Source organism: Lutra lutra, chromosome 3 (genome assembly GCF_902655055.1).
Source record: "Lutra lutra chromosome 3, mLutLut1.2, whole genome shotgun sequence".
Classification (NCBI taxonomy): Eukaryota; Metazoa; Chordata; class Mammalia; order Carnivora; family Mustelidae; genus Lutra; species Lutra lutra.
This window is the reverse complement of record NC_062280.1, coordinates 118,973,282-118,998,053: the sequence shown is the minus strand read 5'-3', so window position 1 is coordinate 118,998,053 and position 24,772 is coordinate 118,973,282. Positions and strand designations below refer to the sequence as shown.

Sequence of the window (24,772 nt, the reverse complement as noted above, 5' to 3'; positions counted from 1 at the left end):
TCTTTATCTGCTTTTCCTTTACACCACTTATGACTACTGACATATGTATTTGTTTATTGCCTTTCTCTTCGCAGGAATTTTTCATCTGTTTTCTTTCTGTCATGCCCACAATACTTGAACAGTGCTGTATACCAACATTGTAGCATCACTCCACAAGAATTTGTAAGTCAGCAATTCATGACCACTAACATATTGTAAAAGTAATGGTACCGGGACGCCTGGGTGGCTCAGTGGGTTAAAGCCTCTGCCTTCGGCTCAGGTCATGACCCCAGGGTCTTGGGATCGAGCCCTGCGTCGGGCTCTCTGCTTGGCAGGGAGCCTGCTTCCTCCTCTCTCTCTGCCTGCCTCTCTGCCTACTTGTGACCCCCCCCTCTCTCTCTCTGTCAAATAAATAAATATCTTAAAAAAAAAAAAAAAAGTAATGGTACCAAAATGATTTAAAATGTCACTATATAAATTGCCCATGTATACATTTATCTTAAATCATAATAAGAACATAATTTACATATATTTTACAAATAATACTTAACTATTTCTCTTACCTACCTATCCTTAGAAAGAGTAGCTTAGAAATATTTAATGTAAAATAAAAATCATTGTTTTTGGTAGATGGTCTCTGAAATTTAGTATGTCATCTAAACTCTCTAGAGCTGGTCAATTTTTGCTAACTGAAGAATATGTTTTAAATATGAATTACCCTATCGGGTTTATCAGAAAACTACTCTGTTCAAAATAAGATATTACACCAAATTTTTTTTTCTATCACTGTAATTAAGGTAGACAAATTATAATTTGTTTTGAAAATTATCCAGGCCGAAGTCATCTTGAACATTCCCTATGGCACAGGTAATCATTCATTCAGTTTTTAGAGTGAATCTTTTTTTAAAAAGTATTTTATTTATAAGTAATCTCTACACCCACACAGAGCTCAAACTCACACCCCTGAGATCAAGAGTCACATGCTCCACCCACTGAGCTGGCTAGGGGCACCTTAGTGTGAATCTTAAACTCTCAATAAAGAAAGACATTTGGACTTGCGTGCAGATTCTCCCTGTATTGGTCCAGTGCAGAGGTACTATAGCCACTGCGGGGGTTCTTCATCAGCAGCAATTCTGTCAATGCAATTTGGCAATGTCTGGGGACATTTCTGTTTTTGTAACAAGGGAGGGAAGTGCTAGGAGCATCTGGTGGGTAGAGGCCAGGGATGCTGCTAAAACATTTTATAATCCGTAGGATGGCCGCCCGCAGTACAGAATCAGCTCATCCTAAATATCAATGGTGCCAAGGTGGTGAAGTTTGCCCAGCAGACTTTTGGGTTGCTTCATTTTTACAAAAGATATTGCTACCACTCATTTAATCTCTGAATCACCAGTTTCCTAAAGTGACTGAGATTAAGAATCACCTAAAAAACTTATAAAAAAGACATAGGAGGGGCATCTGGGTGGCTCAGTTGGTTAAGCATCTGACTTCCGGCTCAGATCATAATCTGGGGTCCTGGGATTGGGCCTGTATCAAATTCCCTGCTTAGCCGCTCAGCCGCTTAGCCAGGGAGTCTGGTTCTCCCTCTCTCTCTGCCCCTCCCCTCCATTTGTATGCGCTCTCTCAATCCCTCTCTCAAATAAATAAATAAAAATTAAAAAAAAAAAAAAAAGGAAATGAAAGATATCTGTGTCTACTGCAAACCTAAATGAGAATCTCTGTAGGCTGAGTTAGAAATTTGTGCTTTTTAAAGTTTTACATGTAATTCCCACATAGCCTGTTTCCTGATGGCATTTGCAAACTACCCCTGTAAAAACAAATCAGCTTCTAATCAGCATTAGAAAAGTTCTTGCTCCTAAGATGCTACCAAAGGTCATAATTCTGAGCTCTCTGTTGTTGATCTTTCACAAAAGCCAAATGGAGAAAAAAATTAATGAAGGAACATGCAGTACATATCATTCCCAGATCAGGTTGGGCCACTGGAAAACTTGGCATGGAAAAGATTTATCTTACTGAACTGAAATGGATTGTTTATAGTGTTCATTGTTACTGAAAGACAAAATTAAGAATTCTTTCAAACATTTTATTTGCTGTGGGGATGTCACAAAAGCAAGGAGCTGCTATAACTTTAATTGATCTTATCAAATATATCTTTTGGCTTCACAACATAAATGAAGAGTTAGAAATGTTTTTGTCCTCCCAAGAATTACTTTGTTTCCTCATAAATAGAAAAGATTATATAACTGATTACATTTTTTCTCCTTCCTTTAGGTACAAAGCTATTCAGGGCCAAATACACAGTTTAGTGGGAGTAGGCAGCATGTGAATATGGATCTTTTGTATTTTCTTGATTGTGATTTTGTTTATGGAACTCCCGTAATACTTCACATTATTACTTTAAGTTACATCAAACCCATTATGCAACAAGATGGAGAATAAATAAGTATTTTCTACAAAGCGAACTTCACAAAAGGGAAATAAGCCCAATACCAACATAATGTTTTAAACTTAAAGTAACGTTAAAATTCATTTGCTATCTGTATGAGCAGAATGATTGTTCTACTTTCATAAACTCTGAAAGTATTTTTCAACCTCAGAAAGTTGCATATTAAGTGGAGTTAAAAATGCCTTTTCTGGGGTGCCTGTGTGGCTCAATCGGTGGGGTGTTTGCCTTTGGCTCAGGTTATGATCTGGGGACCCTGCGACACAGCCCCACACTGGGCTCCCCAGGGAGCCTGCTTTTCCCTCTCCCTCTGTCCTTCCCCCTGCTTGCACCCTCTCTCTCTCATAAAAAAATAATTTTTAAAAAATGTGTTTTCTATAAAACATCAGTTTATGAACCTAAAAAAAATTTATTCCTCAAATTTCATAAAACCTGAAATACAGATGTTTACTACTAAAGAGAACCCAGTGGTATACTCCATCAAAAATTAAATTCTATACAATGTACCTGCATAGTCAAAATTTCTGATCATATAACCATATGTGTAATCATGTATCACAAATTATAGGCTGGTAGTTATATATGCAATTACTGTAGCAAATGTAGTTATCATACTTAATGACATAAAATGTGAGAACTTATAGCTTCAAAGTTACAAGATGTAAACTCACATTCAACATTTTCTGGAAATTTTCTGTGAATATCCTTATAAGTATCTAATGCTTTTTGGTAGTTACCTATAAATAAAAGAAGAAAAAAAACCACACTAGCAGATTATAAAACTTAATAAGATTCAACAAAGTAGTAATTTTAATTCAAGACACTGGCACATTTATTGGTTTAATAAGAAGACTTTCATGTTTTCCACAAGCATATATAAACTATGATTAATATAACTTCTGAAAGAAAATGTACAGAGAAATTTGAAAAAGGGGTAGAGCAGAAGTAAAAGGGTGATGACTGAAACTTAGTTTAGTCTTTTTTTTTTTTTTAAGATTTTATTTATTTATTTGACAGAGAGAGATCACAAGTAGACGGAGAGGCAGGCAGAGAGAGAGAGAGGGAAGCAGGCTCCCTGCTGAGCAGAGAGCCCGATGCGGGACTCGATTCCAGGACCCTGAGATCATGACCTGAGCCGAAGGCAGCGGCTTAACCCACTGAGCCACCCAGGCGCCCCAAAACTTAGTTTAGTCTTTGGGGCACCTGGGTGGTTCAGTTAAGTGGCTGCCTTTGGCTCAGGTCATGATACCAGAGTCCTGTGATCAAGCCCCACATTGGGCTCCCTGCTCAGTGGGGGACCTGCTTCTCCCTCTCCCATTCCCCTTCCCTGTGCTCTCCTGTTCTCTGTCAAATAAATAAAATAAAATCTAAAGAAAAAAAAAGAGGGGTGCCTGGGGTGGTTCAGTTGTTAAGCATCTGCCTTCGGCTTGGGTCATGATCCCATGGTCCTGGGATCGAGCCCCATGTCAGGCTCTCTGCTCATCAGGAAGTCTCCTTCTCCCTCTCCCACTCCCTCTGCTTGTGTTTCCTCTCTCGCTGTGTCTCTCTCTGTCAAATAAATAAATAAAATCTTTAAAAAAAGAAGATAAAAAGCTTAAGAAGAGAAACTTAGTTTAGTTCTTAAAAACAGTGTCAAAAATTAAGATCTATTCAATTTCTAAAAATTAAAGATTATTTCAGAAGAACTCACAAATTCAAAAATTTAAAAATTGAAACATTAAAAAGTTTACAGAAAGCATTTTGTTTTATAATACAATAAATTTAGCTTCATAGCAGCAAAGAATAGGAAAAAATGAATTTTTGATCTTTGCTAAAATCTCAGTAAACAATGACTCTTTCTGTGCCCCACTATACACAAAACCTAGCCATGCTGACCCTCCAAGAGCTGTGGTGAGAACTGGATGCAAGAGAGACAGGAAGTACCCAGCATCCAGAAGCTCTCAATAAATATCAGCTTCTATTCTTCTGATCTGTACTTCAGTAACACAAGGGAGGTTCCGTCTTAAATCACTCAGAATACCTCATATGTATGTACATTTTACATAGGCCTGACACAGTAATGAACACTGGTAACTCAGAACTCACTCTGATATCAATAACATGTGCATACAGGACAGTGATGTTATAGATCTCATAGGAAATACAGTAACAGCAAAGACCAATGATCTAAATGATTTGAGGACTCCTGTCATTCTGAAGGAGCTCACGGGGGTAAAGAAAGAAACCTACAAAACAGGATGAGAACACTGTTAATACTGTCACATCTGTGCTCCCCTTGGATTGAGGAATTTATTTTCCTGATCATTTGGCTCTATAAGAGGGATTACAAATCTATTAACATTTATCTCCTTACTTAATCTCTGCTGAAAGTCTTAATTATATGATTCACTTCCTGGTTAGTCTAACACGACTAATATTGCCCTGCTCCATGCTTCAGGACAAGTGTAGCAGTACAGGATGGAATAAAAACAGTTCCTGAAAACACAAAGATACCTAGTGATATTTGGTATAGAAAACACTGCCCCAGTTGTTCTGGTCCAGGGCCTTCTTCAGGCTCCTCTGGTGTGAGACAGTTTTCGAAAGTTTGGCAGAGCATACAAGGATGTTTAGAACTAGGTGAACAGAAAATGGAAATGTAAACTAATGTGTACAGAATGTCTATTTTTCTGAGACAAAGTTGTCAAAATGATTACATGTTAACTTTGAAAAATAATGACTGTTCTTAATAGTAGTGATGGATTATATGATTAAGATCCACTTTGTAAGCCTTTTTTTTGTATGTCGTAATTACTATGTTTCTCATATAATGGTTCAATAGGTATAGTAATCAAAAGCTAAGTTTTAATAAACAAATATGCAGTTGGAAAACTATTATGTGGATAATTACCTAAAAGATATAAAGAAGTAAAGTATATAAAATGAATAAAATTAAAGCATTTACCACTTCTTCTAAAACAACTAGCTACCATCAGCTGCCATTTCACTTGTGTAGGCCTATAAAAGAAATAAATTATATGAAATCAGAGATGAAATAGAAATAATCTGTGATGATCAGTTTTATAAAGCTATACATCTATAGTATCTTTCAAGTTTTTTCAAATGCTTTTTTGGCCTTTGATTAGATCTTTATTATTGACAACAGCATATATATAATTTCTTTCATTATTACCTATCATATGCATATTAGAAAATTTAAATTTAAGAGTCCTTCAATCTAGTTCATGCCTTATTTAGATTTTATGTGAACCACTTAACCTGTTTGGCTAAAGACAACTGCATTCTATTTTAAACATTATCATATCTTTGCCATAATTTTATACTTTGGCTTAGTACCCTAAGGATTAGAAATTTAGGCTTGCAAATTTAGTACCCATGAAGCAATTTCTGACCTTGTGTGTGAATAATTGGGCTTCAGATAAAGAAAGAGTAAAAAAGAATTGTATTCATCCTTTTTTTCCCTCTTAAAATTTTTTTCCCTCTCTCTTTCTTTCTTTTTTTTTTTTTCTTTTTTTTTTTTTTTGGTGATCCTGCTTTATTATGCAAGGCTACAGGTTCTTAACCTTTTTTTTTAAGATTCCATTATGCAGTATTTGAGGGTACTACCACATTATGTAATTCAACCAACACTTATCAGATGGACCATTTATACAAAATCTGGGGAATACAAAGCCAAATAAGATACCTGACCCCCTCAAATTTTATAACCTTTTCCTTTATAAAAAATTTGTGTGTGTGTGTGTTCCAAAATTCATTGTTTATGCACCTCACCCAGTGCTCCATGCAATACATGCCCTCCTTAATACCCACCACCAGGCTCACCCAACCCCTTACCCCTTCCCCTCCAAAACCCTTGGGGTTTGTTTCTCAGAGTCCACAGTGTCTCATGGTTTGTCTCCCACTCTGATATCCCCCAACTCACTTCTCCTCCCCATCTCCCAATGTCTTTTTCTAAAATAAGTAATCATGACCAGGATTTCTAAAGACACTTACAAATATCTAAGAAAATAAGAAAACAAAATTTGAAGAAATGAAAGACTAGGAAATAACTGAATGTTTTTCTTTCTTTTTAGACTCTTCCTTCCATTTACCTGATGACTTCAAAGACAGATAGCCTCACCCCTACTCAAATTGATGGCACAGCTACCAGCTTTGGAGTTAGATTAAATCAGGGTTTAAATCACAGCCCTACTACTTGGGCAAATTACTTAACCTCAAATCCACTCCCTACACAGCCATCCCCTTTGATCTAAAGAAAACATGTATCTAATCACATTACTTCCCTCTTTAAAATGTATCACCTCCCTTCCAACTACATGTTAACTCCAAGGTCCTAATCCAGTTCATCCACTGTTAGCCATTTGCTGCCTCTCCAACTCCACTTCCATGGTGCCCTGCCTAACATTTCATGCTACAAGTCCAAACAGGAGGACAGAGTCCCCTGCATTCACTGCATTTTCTAGACTCCTGGTCTTTCCACACACCATTACTTCTACTTGGAGGCTCATTCCAACCTCGTTTATGCTCTTCCACACTTGACAGGATTAGACATTTTAGGCACTCTTCTAATGTCCTAGAATCTGTTAGCACTGTATTTACTATAATATATTAAGTTTTGAAATATCTTATTAAACTATAAATTCCTGAAGGAAGCAGAGTCTTTGTGTTTCTAGGACCTAGCATGATGCCTGATATATACTGGGAGATCACTAATCATTAATTCCTTCTCATTTACATATTCAAGTATGTATCTTTATTATTTCCTTCAAGGTTGGGATTATGATTTTTAGTTTGGTAACCTTTTAATTCTGTGAACTTGATAAGTTATTTAAACTTCCATCTCTGTTTACTCATCTACAAAGTGGGGATAACAATAGTACCTACTTTGTAAAGTTGTTGTGAGGATTAAATAACGCAATATATGTAAAAAATAAACACTAGTTATTATTATAACAACTTCTTTTCTCTTCTTTAGGAAAGCCTTATTTCATGAATGTCACCTACTGGGAAATTTAAAAAACACTAGAGCAGTAGTGTATGCATGGATATGCATACTTATATGGAAAATGGATTAATTATTTTCAACCTTATATGGAAAATGGATTAATTATTTTCAACCACTAAAGTAGTCCAGTGAAGAGAGGAAGAACAGAGTTCAGTGACTTACTGTTAAGAAGGAGTAGATAACATTCTGGGTTATTAATTATAGTAGATCATTACTGCAGATTATCTGTGACATTGCTCAGTTCCATTAGCACAGATAATTGGATAATGATTTAATGTATATGATCATCACAAGATTTTATGCATTACAATAGTTGATAAGCTGTCATGTATAATAAATGAAACGAAGTACAATTTAGGACATGAGATAGATGTATTTTATTAATCTTTGGAATTAAACTGCCATGATCCTATTGTTACTTTTAGTAACTAGAGAGAGCCCAGACGCTATTAATATAGGTTAGGACAGTTTTGCCCAAAAGTAAATGAAAAAGCTAATTGTTTTGGCTTGTCTCTTTTATCTTACTATCAGAACCTAATTTATAAATAATAAGTCAAGTTTACTTCTTGAATGAATGCCTACTTCTCTCCCCAATCCTCAAAGTAAAGAAAAATACTACTATTTTACAGATAGCACATTAAAGACATAGTGATTTAAAATAACATCCCCTTGCCCCAGCACCCCCAGCAAACTGGTTATAAATTGCCTAGCACAGTATAATGAATAGAGGACTGTATTAAAAGTTTGAAGTATTTTAAATCGACAATGATTTAGCTTTAAATTATAGAATTATGAAATTTTAGAAGTGGAAGTAGCCTCAGACAGCAATTCATTCTACCTGTTCATCTTCAAGGAGAAGGAAATGGAGATGCAGACAAGCTTGCCTAAGGTCACTGTCCCAACAGTATTTACCAGGATAATATCCCATATAAATCCCGTGTGTCACACTTTCAGAAAGTAATGAGGGATAGAGTCTGAGAATTACCACAGGGGAGAATTATGATCTCTGTATTTGGAATAAGTAAGCACGACTGGAAAGTCATGACTTCTGGATTTAAGATGGCAGAGTAAAAATCTTTTACTTTACAATGAGTTTCCGGAAATCACCCCCCAAAACAGGGAGGATAAGAAAGATGAGTTCAAATTCTGTCTCAGATGAAACTTTAAAACCATACACAAATGATGGATGATGGATAAAAAAAAGTGAAACTTGACTTTAGCAGGGCAAAGAAAGATAAAACTCAAGTGCTTGCCAACAGCATACTGAAAACAGGTGTTCAGATCTTCTCTGCAAGCATAAGAAATGCTCAAGAATTAGAATCACCAGCTCTGAGGAAGAGGGGGTAGGCATGAAACTACAAAAAGGAAAACAGACTGGAAATGTGACTGAGAAGCAGTTGGACAACCCCTCTGTGTAGCCAGGAAGACTCCAGCCCAGGGTGCTGGACAGAAAACTGAAGGATGGGGCAGAGTCTGCTTCTGGAGCAAGGAGATGCTCAGTTCAGCCCCTTTCAGCTGCTGGAATGACGAGAGCCAGGCTTACATTCCTGAGGCACGTATTTACCTATGAAGTTACCAGGATGCTCCTCTTAATACACTGAATGGCCCCAGAGAAAAGACTAAGTTTTAAGATGAACTCTCAGGAACAAAACCATACTATCAACATGTTCTAATGTAGCATTTTGTGAAGGTGCTACTGGCATTTAGGGTGAGACAACTCACTGCACAGGTTCTCTGCACATTACTGAATGTTTACCATCCTTGGAGGCGCCTACCTAATACCCACAGTGCTTCCCCATCATCATGACAATAAAAATACCCTTCTCCCTACATTTCCAAATGGCTCCCCCAGCCTAGGACAAATGTTGCCTTTCTTTGCTCACATTATCTTTTTTCTTTAGTTTTTACATCTTTTATTGTGAAGTATAACACATATGGAAAAGTTCACAAAACATATTACACAGCTCAATAACCCATAATAAAGTGAAGACTCATGTAATTGCCCTGCAGTTCAAGAAACAGGATATTGCCAACACCCTAGAAGCCTTCTTCACACTCCCTTCCAACTTTACTTCCTTCATCTACAAAGGCAAATACTATCCTGACTTTTTAACACTGATTTAGCATTTTTGAACTTTACATGAATGAAATAATATACTAGGTACCCTCTTTTTATAGCTTTATTGAATTACAATTCATGTAACATATAATACACTCATTTAATATGTATAATTCAAAGGCTTTTGGTGTATCACATTAATTTTTAAAAATTATGATTAAAGTATACATGATAAAAAATTTGCCATTTTAGGTCATTTTGGGGTGCACACTTCAGTGGCATTAATTATATTCAGAATGTTGTACAATCACCACTACTGTCTTTTCAAAACCTTTCCATTGGCCAAACAGAAACCACACAACCACTAAGTATTAACCCTTCATTTCTCCCCCGACTTTAGTAACCTCTAATATACTGTCTCTGTGAATGTGCCCATTCTAGAGATTTTGTACAAGTGGGATCACACCATATTTGTCCTTCTGTGTCTGGCTTCTTTCGCTTAGCATGATGTTTTCCTGGTCGTAGCATGTAACATGTTGTAACATGTGTCAGAATGTCATTCCTTTTTATGGCTGAGTAATACTCCATTGCATGTATACAACCACATTTTGTTGTTTATCCATTCATCAGTGATGGCTACTTGCGTTGTTTCCACCATTTGGCCTTTGTGAAAAATGCTATAATTATGCATATACAAATACCTGTTTAAGTTCCGGCTTTCAATCCTTTGTATATATCTAGGAGTAGAATTGCTGAATCATATGGTAATTCTAAGATTAGCTTTCTGAGAAGCCACCAAGTGATTTTCCATAAAATACCACTTTACATTTCTATCCACAATGTACAGGGTTACAATTTCTCCATGTAATTTTATTATTTTTTTTTGTTGTTGTTTTTAAATGTAACAGCTGCCCTAAAAGCTGTGAAGTGGTGTCTCCTTGTGATTTTGATTTGCATTTTCCTAATGACTAATGATGTTGAGAATACTTCTGTGTGCTTAGTGATCATTTGTATACCACTTTGGGGGAATGTCTACTCAAATCCTTTGTCTATTTTTAAAATGTTTTCTTGTTCTTGTTGTTATTGAATCACAGAAGTCCTCTATATAGTCTAGATATAGTCCCTTATCAGATATATGCTTGCAAATATGTGGGCTATCTTTTCATTCTGTTGATAGAGGCTTTTTATGTCCAAAAAGTTTTAAATTTTGATGAAGTCTAATGTATCTATTTTTTTTTTTTATTGCCTGTGCTTTTGATGTCATTATATCTAAGAAATCATTCTCAAATCCAACAGGATAAATATCTTCCCCTCTGTTTTATTCTGAGAGTTTTATACTTTTAGGTCTTACATTTAGGTCTTTGATCTATTTTGAATTAAATTTTATATGGGGGTAAGGTAAGGGTCCAACTTCATTCCTTGATATCCACGTGGAGATCAAGTTTTCTGAGTGCCTTTGATTGGAAAGATTGTCCTTTCCTCATTGAATGGTCTTGGCACCTTTGTTGAAAATCAATTTACTATATACATGAGGACTTCTCCCTGAGTCCTAGATTCCATTCATCTCCATGTCTGTCTTTGTGTCAATATTGTTTTGATTACTGCAGTTCTGCACCAAATTTTGAAATCAGAAAGTGAGAACTCCAACTTTTTTCTTTTTCAGATTGTTTTGGCTGTTCAAGGTCCCTTGAGATTCTATATGAATATTAGAGTGAGCCGGGCAATCTGCTTTACTCGGTCCATCATTTCAAATGTTAGTTTCTTCTGGAAATAATGATTAATCTGGGCACCCAGTGGCCAGTCAAGTTGACACATAACATCAATCATCTCAGTAGAATTCACCAGTGAAGCTATCTAGTCCAGGGATTATTTTGTTGGAATACTTGATTACTTCATTCAATCTCCCTACTAGTTACAGGTCTATTCAGATTTTATATTTCTTCTTGAATCAGTTTTAGTTGATTGTGTGTTTCCAGGAATTTGTCTGATTTATCTATATTATCTAACTTGTTGGCATACAACTGTTCATAGTATTCTTGTAATCTTTTGGTTTCTTCAAAATTGGTAGTAATGACCCTACGTGCACTTATAATTTTAGTAATTTAAGTATTCTATCTTTTCCTTCATCAATCTAAGCTAAAGATGTGTCAATTTTATTAATCTTCTTAAAGAACCAACTTTTGGTTTTACTGATTTTCTCTATTATACTGCCGTTCTCTGTTTTATTTATCTCTGATTCCATATTTATAAATTTTCCTGCTTGTTATTGGCTTATTCAGTATCTTGCAGACAGCTTACAGATGGATACTGATTTTATTTAATCTGTCAATCTTTTTCTTTTACTGGAAGATTTTAATCTATTTCTATTTAATGTTATTACTAATATGGGATGATTGCTTCTTCTTTTTAGATATTTGTTCTGTGTATTTCATGTTTTAGTTCCTCAATTCCTCCATTACTGCCCTTTTTGGGTATTTAGTTGATTTTTTTTAGTGTACTATTTTGATTCTCATCATTCCTTTTCTGTGCATTCTTTTATGTTTGCCTTTTAAATTATATAGGGAAAAGAAAGGTTATAAGCCAAACTAAAAATATAATACTGGCTTTTATTATTTACCTATGAAGTTACCTTAACAAGTGTTCTTTAATATTTTCTTAGGTCTTGGGAGTTATTGTCTAGTGACTTTTCAATTCAGCCTGAAGGATACCCTTTAGCACTTCCTGTTGGGTAGGTGTACTGGTAATAAACTCCCTCAGCTTTTGTTTATCCGAACTTGTCTTAATTTCTCCTTCATTGTCTTCTTTTCACGTGACACAAATACTCTTATTTTCTAAGCCATTTAACAAGGTATAAAACCAGTCTTAGTGGGTATCTGGGTGGCTCAATAAGTTAACTATCTGCCTTTGGCTCAGGTCATGATCTTGAGGTTCTAGGATCAAGCCCCTCGTCAGGCTCCCTGCCCAGCAGGAAGTCTACTCCCTCTCCCTCTGCCCTTCCCCCCCACTCATGTTCTCTCGCTCTCTCTCAGATAAATAAAATGCTTTTTAAAAAAAAATTTATTTATTTGTCAGAGAGAGAGCACAAGCCAGCTGGAGAGGCAGAGAAAGACCACAAGCCAGGCAGAGAGGCAGAGGGAGAAGCAGGCTCCCTGTTGAGCAGGGAGCCTGATGCGGGACTTGAGCCCAGGACTCCAAGATCATAACCTAAATTGAAGGCAGATGCTTAATGGGCTATGCCACCCATGAGTCCCTCAGATAAATAAAATATATTTTTTTAAACAATGAATTCTGGAACACTGAAAAGAAATAAAATAAAATGAAAAAAAAAAAAAGGTTTTAATTTTTTGACAGAAACACATCGAGAGAGGGAACACAAGCAGCGGAAGTGGGAGAGGGAGAAGCAGGCTTCCCAATGAGCAGAGAGCCTGTGGGGCTGGATGCCAGAACCCTGGGATCATGACCTAAGCCGAAGGCAGACGCTTAACAACTGAGCCACCCAGGCCCTAGATAAATAAAATCTTAAAAACAAAACAAACAAACAAAAAAACCAGCCTTAGCTCTCAAGCCATAAAAAACAGGCAATCTGTAGTAGTGGGTAGTTGTTGACTCCTACTTTATTTTTAAAATTTTTAATGTTTTTATTTAAATTCTGGTTAACATACAGTATTATATTAGTTTCACATATACAATATAATGATTCAACAATTCCATACATGACTTGGTGCTCAGCGTAAAAGTATACTCCTTAATCACCATCACCTATTTAACCCCCTGCTCCATCCACCTCCCCTCAGTAACCATCAGTTTGTTCTCTGTAGTCAAAAGTCTGTTTCTTGCTTTGCCTCTCTCTCTTTTTTCCCCCTTTGCACACTTGTTTTGTTTCTTAAATTCCACCTGAGTGAAATCATATGGTATTAGTCTTTCTGTGACTGGCTTATTTTACTTACCATTATAGTCCTAGCTCCATCCATATCATTGCAAATGGCAAGATTTCATTCTATTTTTATGGTTGAGTAATATTCCAGCACATGCGCACATGCACACACACACACACAGACACAGAAACACACACATCTTCTCTATCCAGTCATCAGCTGATGGACGTTTGGGCTGTTTCCATACTTTGGCTATTGTAAATAATGCTGCTATAAACATCAGGGTGCATGTCTCCTTTTGAATTAGTATTTTTGCATTCTTTCGGTAAATACCTACTAGTAAAATTATTGGATCATGGGGTAGTTCCACTTTTAACATTTTGAGGAACCTCCATACTATTTTCCACAGTGTTTGCATCAATTTGCATTCCCACCAACAGTGCAAGAGGGTTCCCCTATCTCCACATCCTAGCCAACACCTGTTGTTTCTTGTGTTGTTTATTTTAGACATTCTAACAGGTGTGAGGGGTACCTCATTGCAGTTTTGAGTTGTATTTCCCTGATGTGATTATGAGCATCTTTTCACGTGTCTTTTGGTTATCTGTATGTCTTCTCTGGAGAAATGTCTGCTCATGTCTTCTGTCCATTTTTAATTGGATTTGTATTTTGGGTGTTGAGTTCTATAACTTCTTGATATATTTTGGATAATCACCTTTTATTGGATAGGCCATTTGTGAATATCTTCTCCCATTCTGTAGGTTGTCCTTTAATTTTGTTGACTGTTTACTTCACTGTACAGAGGTCTTTTATTTGGATGTAGTCCCAATAGTTTATTTTTGCTTTTGCTTTTCTTGCCTCAGGAGACTTATCTAGTAAGAAACTGCTATGGTCGATGTCAAAGAGGTTACTGCCTGTGCTCTCTTCTAGGATTTTTATGGCTAGGTCTCAAATTTAAGTCTTTAATCCATTTTGAATTTATTTTCATGTATAGTAAAAGAGAATGGTCCAGTTTCATTCTTTTGCATGTAGCTGTCCTGTTTTCCCAACACCATTTGTTGGGGAGACTATCTTTTTCCATTAGAAATTTTCCATTAGATATTCTTTCCTGCTCTGTTGAAGATTAATTGACCATATAGTTGTGAGCTCATTTCTGGGTTTTCTATTCTGTTCCATTGATCTAATGTGTATGTTTTTGTGCCAGGACCATACTGTTTTGGTTACTACAGCTTTGTAATATAACTTAGTGCCAGAGTTGTGGTGCCTTCAGGCTTACTTTTTCAAAATTACTTTGGCTATTTGGGGTCTTTTGTGGTTCCATACAAATTTTAGGATTAGTTCTAGTTTTATGAAAAACACTATTGGTTATTTTGATAATGATTGAATTAAATGTGTAGACTGCTTTGGGCAATATAGACATTTTAATAATATATCCTCTTCTAATCCATGAGCATGGAATGTCTTTCAATTTCTTCATATCCTCCTTAGTTTCTTTCATCTGTGTTCTATAGTTTTCAGAATACAGGTCTTTATGTCTTTGGTTAGGTTTATTCCTAATTATTTTTGGTGTGATTGTAAATGGGACTAATGGGACTAATTCCTTAATTTCTCTTTCTTCATACAGGTGTACAGAAATGCAACAGATTTCTGTATGTTGATTTTGTATTTTGCAACTTTGCTGAACTCATATATCAGTTCTAGCAGTTATTTTTTTAAAAACGATTTTATTTATTTATTTGACACAGAGAGAGCACAAGTACGCAGAGCAGCAGGGAGAGAGAGAGGGAGAAGCAGGCTCTCTGCTGAGCAGGGAGCCCGCTGTGGAGCTTGATCCCAGGACCCTGAGATCATGACCTGAGCAGTAAGCAGCTGCTTAACCAACTGAGCCACCCAAGCACCCCTCTAGCAGTTTTTTTGGTAGGGTCTTTTGGGGTTTTTATACAGAGTACCATGTCATCTGCAAATAGTGAAAGTTTCACTTCTTCCTTTCCAATTTGGATGACTTTTATTTCTTTTTGTTGTCTGATCGCTGTGGCTAAGACTTCTACTACAATGCTGAATAAAAGTTGTGAGTGGACAAAAAGAAATAAAGTACATGCAAAGAAATAAGTTATTCCTGACTGTAGAGGAAAAGTTCTCAGTTCTCACTATCCACTTAGGATAGTGTTGGCTGTGAGTTTTTCATATATGGCCTTTATTATTTTGAGGTATGTTGCTTCTAAACCTACTTTGTTAAGGGTTTTTTTTTTTTTTTTAATCACGAATGGATGTTGTACTTTGTCAAATGCTTTTCCTGAATCTATTGAAATGATCACATGGTTTTGTCCTTTCTCTTATTAATGTGATGTATCATGTTAACTGATTTGCAAATATTGAATCACCCTTGCAAACTAGGAATAAATCCCACTTGATTGTGGGTTTTTTTTTTTTTAATGTATTGTCTGATTCAGTTTGCTAGCGTTTTATTGAGGACTTTTGCGTCTATGTTCATCAGAGATATTGGCCCATAGTGCTTTTTTGGTGTTGCCTTTATCTGGTTTCAGTATCAGGGTAATGCTGGCCTCATAGAATGAATTTGGAAGTTTTCTTTCCATTTCTATTTCTTTGGATAGTTTGAGAAAATAGGTATTTACTCTTCTTTAAATGTTTGGTAGAATTTTCTTGTGAAGCCATCTAGTCCTCGAGTTTTGTTTTTGGAAGTTTTTGATTATTGATTCAACTTCTTGGCTGGTTATTGGTCTCTTCAAATTTTCGACTTCTTCCTGTCTCAGTTTTGGTAACTTAATATACTTCTGGCAATTTACCCATCTATTCTAGGTCATCCAATTTGTTGGTATACAGTTTTTCATAATAGTCTCATAACTATTTGTGTGGTGTTGGCTGTTATTTCTCCTCTTTCATTTGTTACTTTACTGAATTGAAACCTTTCTCTTTTTTTCTTGATAAGCCTGGCTAGAGGTTTATCAATTTTTTCAAAGAGCCAGCTCCTGGTTTCATCGATCTGTCCTACTGTTTTTTTTTTTTTTTGGAATTTCTGTATCATTTATTTCTGCTCTGATCTTTATTATTTCCTCCTTTCTGCTGGTTTTAGGTTTTATTTGTTGTTCTTTTTCTAACTCCTTTAGGTATAAGGTTAGGTTGGTTGGTTGAGATTTTTTCTTGCTTCTTGGGGTTGGTCTGTATTGCTATATACTTCTGTCTTAGAACCACTTTTGCTTTATCCCAGAGGTTTTGGACCCTCATGTTTTCATTTCCATTTCTTTGCATGTACTTTTTTATTTCTTTTTTTAATGTCCTTTTGATTCTTTCATTGTTTAGTCACATGTTATTTAACCTCCATGTATTTGTGGTCTTTCCAGAGTTTTCCTTGTGGTTGACTCCTAGTTTCATTGTGTTGTGGTCAGAAAAGCTGCATGGTATGACTTCAGTTTTTTTGCAATGGTGTAGGCCTGTATTGTGCCTAATATATTTTGGAAAATGCTCTCTGCACACTTGAAAAGAATGTGCATTCTGCCATTTTAGGATGGAATTTTCCAAACACATCTGTTAAATATATCATTCCAGAGTGTCATGCAGAGCCATTGTTTTCTTGATTTTTTTAGATGATCTGTCCCTTTATGTAAATATGTTGCTCAAGTCCCCTACTGTTATTGTATTATTATTGATTGTATTATTATTGATTCCTTCATGTTTGTTTTTCTTTATGTATTTGGGTGCATAAATATTTACACAATTGTTTTATCTTCTTTTGGATTGTCCTCTTTATTATTAAAAAGTGTTCTTCTTTGTCTCTTGTTAGTCTTTGTTTTAAAGTCTCGTTTGTTTGATAAAACATTGCTACTCTGGCTTTCTTTTGACATTCATTTGCATCATCCCCTCACTTTTGATCTGCAGGTATCTTTAGGTCTAAAGTCAGTATCTTATAGGCAGCATATAAGCGGGGTCTTGTTTGTTTTAACCACCCTGACACCCTATGTGTGATGAAGCATTTAATGACTTACATTTAAAGTAATCATCGATAGATATATATTTATTGCTATTTCATTACTTGTTTTGTGGTTGTTTCTGGAGATTTTCTCTGATCCTTTCTTATCTTTCTTTCATGGTTTGCTGATTTTCTTTAATAATGTATTTAGATTTCTTTCTCTTTATTCTTTACATACTTACTAGTTTTGATTTGTGGTTACCATTAGATGTATACAGCATCTTCTGCATATAGTATTCTATATGAAGCTGATGGTTAACTTTCAATCCATTCTTTAAATGTCTCCTCCCCATGTTTTAGGTATATGGTGTCATAGTTTATATCCTTCTCTTTTGTGAGTTCTTTGACTGATTTCTTGTAGAAATATTCATTTTTACTGCTTTTGTGTTTTCTACCTTCATACTGTTACTTTTAGTCTTTCTTTTCCACTCATAGAGTCCCCTTTAGTATTTCTTGCAGGACTGGTTTAATGGTCATGAACTTCTTTTAATTTTTGTCTGTGAAACTACTTCTCCTTCTACTTTGAATGTTAGCCTTGCTAGATAGAGTACTTGGTTGCAGATTTTTCCTATTCAGCACTATGAAGACATCATTCCACTCCTTTCTGGCTTGGAGAATTTCTGCTGAAAAATCTGCTGATTGCGTTATGGGTTTTCCCTTATAAGTAACTGTCCTCTTCTGTTGCTTTTAAGATTAAAAAAAAAAATATATATGTATATATATATATATATATATACACACACACACACACATATATATATATATATATATATATATATATATATATATATATATTATTTATTTATTTATTTGACAGAGATCACAAGTAGGCAGACAGGCAGGCAGAGAGAATGGAGGAAGCAGGCTCCCTGCCGAGCAGAGAGCCTGATGCAGGGCTCGATCCCAGGACCCTGGGATCATGACCCGAGCCGAAGGCAGAGGCTTTAACCCACTGAGCTACCCAGGCTCCCGCTTTTAAGATTTTTATCACCAGGGACGCCTGGGTGGCTCAGTTGGTTAAGCAGCTGCCTTCAGCTCAGGTCATGATCCCAGCGTCCTGGGATCGAGTCCCGCATCGGGCTCCTTGCTCATCGGGGAGCCTGCTTCTCCCTCTGCCTCTGCTTGCCATTCTGTCTGCCTGTGCTCGCTCTCTCTCCCTCTCTCTCTCTCTGACAAATAAATAAAATCTAAAAAAAAAAAAAAAAGATTTTTATCACCATAGTTTATCACCATATTTTGCTAGTTTAATTCAAATATGACTTGGTGTGGATCTGCTTTTGTTGATTTCTTTTAAAGATTTTATTTATTTATTGGACAGAGAGAGATCACAAGTAGGCAGAGAGGCAGGCAGAGAGAGAGAGGAGGAAGCAGGCTCCCCACAAAGGAAAGAGCCCGATGTGGGGCTTGATCCCAGGACCCTGGGATCATGACCTGAGCCGAAGGCAGAGGCTTTAACCCTCTGAGCCACCCAGGCGCCCCTGCTTTTGTTGATTTTGATGGGGATTCTTTGTGCCTCCTGAATCTGGATATGTTTCCTTCCCCATATTAGGGAAGTTTTCAGCTATTATAAAATATAAAATTTCTGCCCCCTTTTCTCTCTCTTCTTTGGGCTCTCATAATATGAATGCTATTATGTCTGATGGGGTCACTTCTCATTTTGCATAATTCTTCTTTCTCTCTTTAGTTCAATTCATTGTTTTTCATTACTTTGTCTTCCAGGTCACCACATTGTTCCTCTGCTTTTTCCAGCCTGTTGTTCATTGCATCAAGCATGTTTCTACTCTTATTTATAGCACTCTTCATCTCTGATTCTTTTCTAACTCTTTCATCTCTGTGTTATGGGTCTCACTGATATTTTTTATTCTTTTCTCAAGTCCAGTGAGTATCCTTTTGATCACTGTTTTAAATTCTCCATCATGTATGTTACTTGTATGTTTCACTCAGATCTCTGTCTGTGGCCTTATCTTGTTCTTTCATTTGGGGTAATTCCTCTGTCTTCTCATTTTACCTAAATCTCTGTGTGTTTCTGTGTATTAGAAAAACCAGTTATAGGGGCGCCTGGGTGGCTCAGTGGGTTAAAGCCTCTGCCTTTGGCTCAGGTCATGGTCCCTGGGTCCTGGGATTGAGCCCCACATCGGGCTCTCTGTTCTGCAGGGAGCCTGCTTCCTCCTCTCTCTCTGCCTGCCCCTCTGCCTACTTGTGGTCTCTCTCTGTCAAATAAATAAATAAAATCTTAAAAACAAAAACAAAAACAAAACAAAAACCAGTTATGTCTCCTGCTCCTGAACATTATGACTTTATGAAGACTTCATGTATTGCTCAGGGCCCGATTCTTCAGGAAATGTCTCCAGCGTGTGCTGCATGTGCTCTGGTTGCTCTGCCCTTCAAGCTAGTCATATGCAGAGGCCCTTCTTGCCTATTGTGGTCAGTGTTTGGTCCCTGGCCTGAATGTGCATGAATTTTAACTAGGTGTGTTCTAGTCTACTTGTGAAATAAGACCTGTCACCACCTCTACCAAAACTGAGGCCCTGCAAAACTCTGGTTGGGACATGTAGTGCGGGCATGGATTTGTGCTGGTTTTCTGGGGGAGAAGCCTGCCATGCCAGAACTGAGGTAAGCCTTATTTAAAAGAAGGGCATTTCCACCCAATCACCAAGGGGTGGGTCTTAGTGTAAACAAGTTAGGTCACCAGTGTTGGTGCTATACTGCTTCCTGCAGGAGGTCCTGTGCTTATACTGAAGGGAGGGAAATGTCACTGGCTAGCTCCTTTTTTCCTGGAGAGGCCTCTCCATGAATGCTGCCTTTCAGGGACATGTTCTGAGAAGGTAAATAATCTCCCTATTTTGGACCTCTGGTACTCTTCAGATCACTGTTTCCATGCTGAATGTCCTTGGGTTGTTTCCCTGACTTCTCTCCAAGAGCAGTCCAGCCCTCTGACACTTAAAACTTCAGCCTTTAAGCCTCTTGGGTTGCAAGAACTCATGAAATTCAACGTCTTTAACTTTCAAAGCCAATAGCAATGGGGAAATGTTCCCCTTGTGCATTCCTGTGTGCTTCTTTCTTGCCCTTCTCTGCAACTATATTCCCTCCCCTCCACAGCAGCCAGGATCCATTTCTTCCCTAAACCACATCTCTATACTTCTTACCTTCGTCAATGTGGCCTCTTCACTACCCTCAGTTGTGCAGCAGGTTCTGCCAGTCTTCAGATTGATTTCCAGGGATTTAGGATTATTTGATAGTTATCTAGTTGTATTTATAGGATGAGGCAAACCTAGACCTCTTACTTTGCCACTATCTGGCCATCCCTTCATTCTGGAAGGATTGTTTTGCTAGATATAGAATTGCTGGGTTGATAGTAATTTATTTTAGAATTTTGTATCATTGTACTGTTTTTTTTTTGGCCTCCAAGATTTCTGAGAAATCTTGATAATCTTGATAATCTTACCAAGGTCCACTGTACTTTATAAGTTTTTTCTTGTTGCTTTCAAGAGTCTTTGTCTTTTGGCAGTTTTATTATAATGTGTCTTGATGTAAGTCTCTGGGTTTTTCCTACTTTAAATTCATTGAGTTTACTGGATTTGTAGAGACATGTCTTTCCTCAAATTCTGGGAGTTTCAGTCACTGTTTCTTGAATCCCTCTGCTTCTTTCTCTACCTCTTCTCCCTCCAGAACTCCTACAATGTGTACATTGGTCTGCTTGGTTGTATCCCATATTTATAATAATCACGATCAATATTAAGAAACAATTTCTAATGCAAAGAATTCTCTAATAATGATATTACATTAGATGGACCAGTTATGACTAAGATTTCTTGATGTTTTAAGACATGATTTATGGATAAAAGAAAATAGGAACCAGTAGTATAGGTTTAACACAATTACCAAAAATATTACTAAGAACCATAAACATCTAAGAAATATAGCAAAGTGAGGAGTTTCTACCATAAAGGAACACCAATGACAGGTAATGAAGCTTAATTCAACTATGTGCCAACTACTCTGGAATATGTAAAGAACTATATGGCACAAGAACAAACACCTCTCCACTGCCTCCAGAGAGCTTACATTTTTATTATAGAGGTAAAAATCACCTGACAATTAAAGACTTAGAATATAAAAAAAGGAGAAAAAGTGAAGATTAGATGTATGGTACAGAAAATAAATGCTCAGGAAAATGAATGCCCAAACTCATACTGAATGTCTCTGTCACATAGCAAGAAGCAAGTAAAAACAGGTGGGAATAGAAAGTAAATGTACAGGAAGGCAGGGAGAGGGGAATATTAAGGGAGTTCCTAGAAAAGACTTCTCTATTTCCTGGAAAATTTAAGTTTAAAATAGGTAGATTGAGGAGATCTGTGAGGAATATAGGAAAGGCAGTTAGTCAGGAACACTTACGACTAACGAGGAGTGTTTACAAAATATAAATTTGTATGACATCACCCCATCTAGTTACAGAATTTATGTCCAGTAAATTTATGTCCAGTAGTGCTTCCAAGGCTGTATATGAATAGAATAGAATGGAATAAATGGTTGGATTAATCCATGAACTGAAATATATTGGGACAGATTGGGCAGGAAAGCAAGAGAGAAAAAGTAACCAAGTAAGCAAGAAAGGAAACAGATGTGATCATTTAAACAGCCTATAAAGGTCAGCCTCAGAAGTAAAGCCAGGAGACACTGAAACTGCAAGAGAAAGGAAGGTCAAGAGACTGGAGGTCTTATCAAAGAAAAGCATAATGGAAAGTAAGTTATATGGAAGTTGGGAAGAGAGGTTATGTTCAGACAGGTGGATATTAATGAGCTTTTATTGGTATAAATGTGCTGGGTGATAATCAGAATTGGGTAAGATCTAGGTGGCTGAACTGCAGAAGAGGTAAAGATGTCAATGAAGTTAGGGAAGTTAAATCTGTAAAACTAGACTATTGATGGCATAGAGAGAGAGAACATGAACTAGACAAGGTAAGAGAATGGCTATGAAGTCAACATTTAACATTCACAATTAGGAGTCAAAGATGGAACAGTGGTGGATGGACCCTCAAATTAGGAAGGCTGTTATATGAGTTAATGGGCTAAGGCTAGGGTTAGTATTAAGTGTAATAAAAAGTGTAATACCTATGTAGCTTTAGTCTCAAGCATATGATTAAACAAAAACTATCCCCTTATGTTGGTGATTAGTTTTATAATTTTCAAAATATTTATGTGATTTAAGAGATTAAATGGGATTAAATTTTATGACATTAGCTAGTGAAGCTAACATCATAAAAATTAATTATCTAGGGGTGCCTAGGTGGTTCAGTCAGTTAGTCTGCCTTCAGCTCAGGTCATGATCTTGGGAGTCCCAAGACTGAGCCCTGCATCAGACTCCCAACTCAGCAGAGGGTCTGCTTCTCCCTCTGACCCTCCCCTCACTCATGCTCTTTCTCTCTCAAATAAATAAATAAAATCTTTTCTAAAACAATTGTCTAGGAGAAGAGTCTAAGATGGTGAAGGAGTAGGAGACCTTAGCTTCATCTGGTCCCACGAATTCAGCTAGATAACTACCAAACCATTCTGAGCACTTGCGAACTCAACTGGAGATTGAAGAAAAGAATAGCTGCAACTCTACAAATAGAAAATTACCACTTTCTGCAAGGTAGGATGTGTGGAGAAGCAAATCTGAGGTGACATATGGGAAGACAGACCACAAGGGAGGGAGCATTCCTAAGCCAGCTACTGGCTAGTGATATAGCAGTGCTTATAGAAGTGTGCTCCAGTGAGGGACAATCCACCTGAAAGGAGCGCAGGTGGCTAAGTGGGGACAGAACCCTAGGTGGGATAGTGTAGTCTTAGAATTCCCCAGGATCATAGGAAGACTGTGGATGCCTGAGAGCAGCAGAGCTGCCAACGCACTGGAGCAGGGAAGGTGGCTGCAATTAGCGAGCCCATGAGTGGGCTCTCAGCTTGGGGTTGCCATGTGAACCATGGCATAATCAGGTGACTGTTCCCAAACAGGGGCCCAGCCAAGATGCTGGACTGGTGAGAATCCCCTTCCTCGCCTAGGAGGAGTGGCATGGGAGCATGCTGCAGGAGTCTTCAGGGTTTGGAGACTTGAAATGGGGTTGTGTGCCTGAGTTAGAAACACTCAGTCATAGGCTGGATGAGCATGGAGTGTGGCCAGAGACCAGGGAGACATGAGTGATTGACTGCTTTTCCCTGAGGGAGCACTAAGGAGTGGGGCCCCAAGGTTTTGGCTCTGGGCCTAGAGATTGGGAAGCCACCATTTTCATTCTCATCCTCTAAAGCTGTGGGGGAAGCCTTCAAGGAACAAAAGCCACAGAGAGCAAACTGGAGCAGATTATTTATACTGGCCCCTTGGCAAAGGTGCTGCAATTCCAACTGGGGCCAAAAATCTTGAAAATCAAAGCAACAGGTCCCTCCCCCAGAAGATCAGCAAGAACATTCAGCCAAGACCAAGTTAACTGAGCAATGAGAACTGCAAAATTCCAGTGTTAGGGGAGCACAGCACACAGAATTCATGGCTTACCCCCTAAGATTCTTTAGTCTTTCAAGTTTAATTTTTAAATTTTTTTCTTTTTCTTCAATTCCTTTTTCTTCAACCAATTTCTTATTTTATCATCTCTTTTTTAAAATCTTTTTTTAAAATTTTCATTTTTACAGTTACATTCTATCTCTTCATTGTATTTAATTTTATTTTTGTATATATATGTTTTTCTTTCTTTATCATTTTGGAATGCAATTTCCTTTAACAGACTAAAATACACCCAAAATTTAATGTATGGTTCTGTTCTATTCATCTGTCTGATCATATTCTTTCTTTTTTTTTCTTTTTCCTTTCTGTTTCTTTTTTTCCTGGCTCTGTAAAGTCTTTTTTAATTTCCATATTTACAGTTACATGCTATCCTTTCAAGGTATTTAATTTTATTTTTATATATATATGTTTTTCTTTCCTTACAATTTTGAGATGTTGTTTCTATTAACAAACTGACCAAAATACACTCAGGATATAGGGTATTGCTCTTTTCTGTTCACCTATTGATATGCCTTCCTTTTTGTTGTTGTTGTTTTTTCTCTTTTGTTTTTTCTTGTCTTTTAATTTTCATTTTTTACAGTTACATTCTATCCTTTCATTGTATTTAATTTTATTTTTGTCCACATATAAGTTCTTTCTTTATAATTTTGTGATCTAGATTTCTAACAGACCAAAATACATACAGGATCCAGGGTATTGTTTTATTCTGTTCACCTGCCTGATTATACCCTTTTCTATCTTTTTAAATTGTTTTGAATCTTCAAGATTTTTTTCAGTTTCAGGTTTCTTCTGACTCATTTAGTGTACATTTCTGTGGGGTCATTGTTGCCATTTTAGTATTTTGTTCACTTGTTCATCTATTTGTCTCTGGAAAGAATGACAAGACAGAAAAACTCACCTCAA

At 36.8% G+C, this 24,772-nt stretch overlaps 1 protein-coding gene across 5 annotated transcripts in view; it reads right to left on the bottom strand.

The window, feature by feature from the left end:
* IFT88 (intraflagellar transport 88) overlaps window positions 1-24,772 on the bottom strand; it is a 162,155-nt gene that overhangs the window by 31,879 nt on the left and 105,504 nt on the right. For 4 of the 5 annotated variants that reach the window (XM_047722866.1, XM_047722862.1, XM_047722864.1 and 1 more), the window contains 2 exons: window positions 5,364-5,416; window positions 3,094-3,159 (listed from right to left, as the gene is read on the bottom strand). In XM_047722866.1, coding sequence (XP_047578822.1) covers window positions 3,094-3,159; window positions 5,364-5,416 — 119 coding nt within the window. The remainder of the gene's footprint in view (window positions 1-3,093; window positions 3,160-5,363; window positions 5,417-24,772) is intronic. The other variant, XM_047722863.1, reaches the window with a different exon arrangement.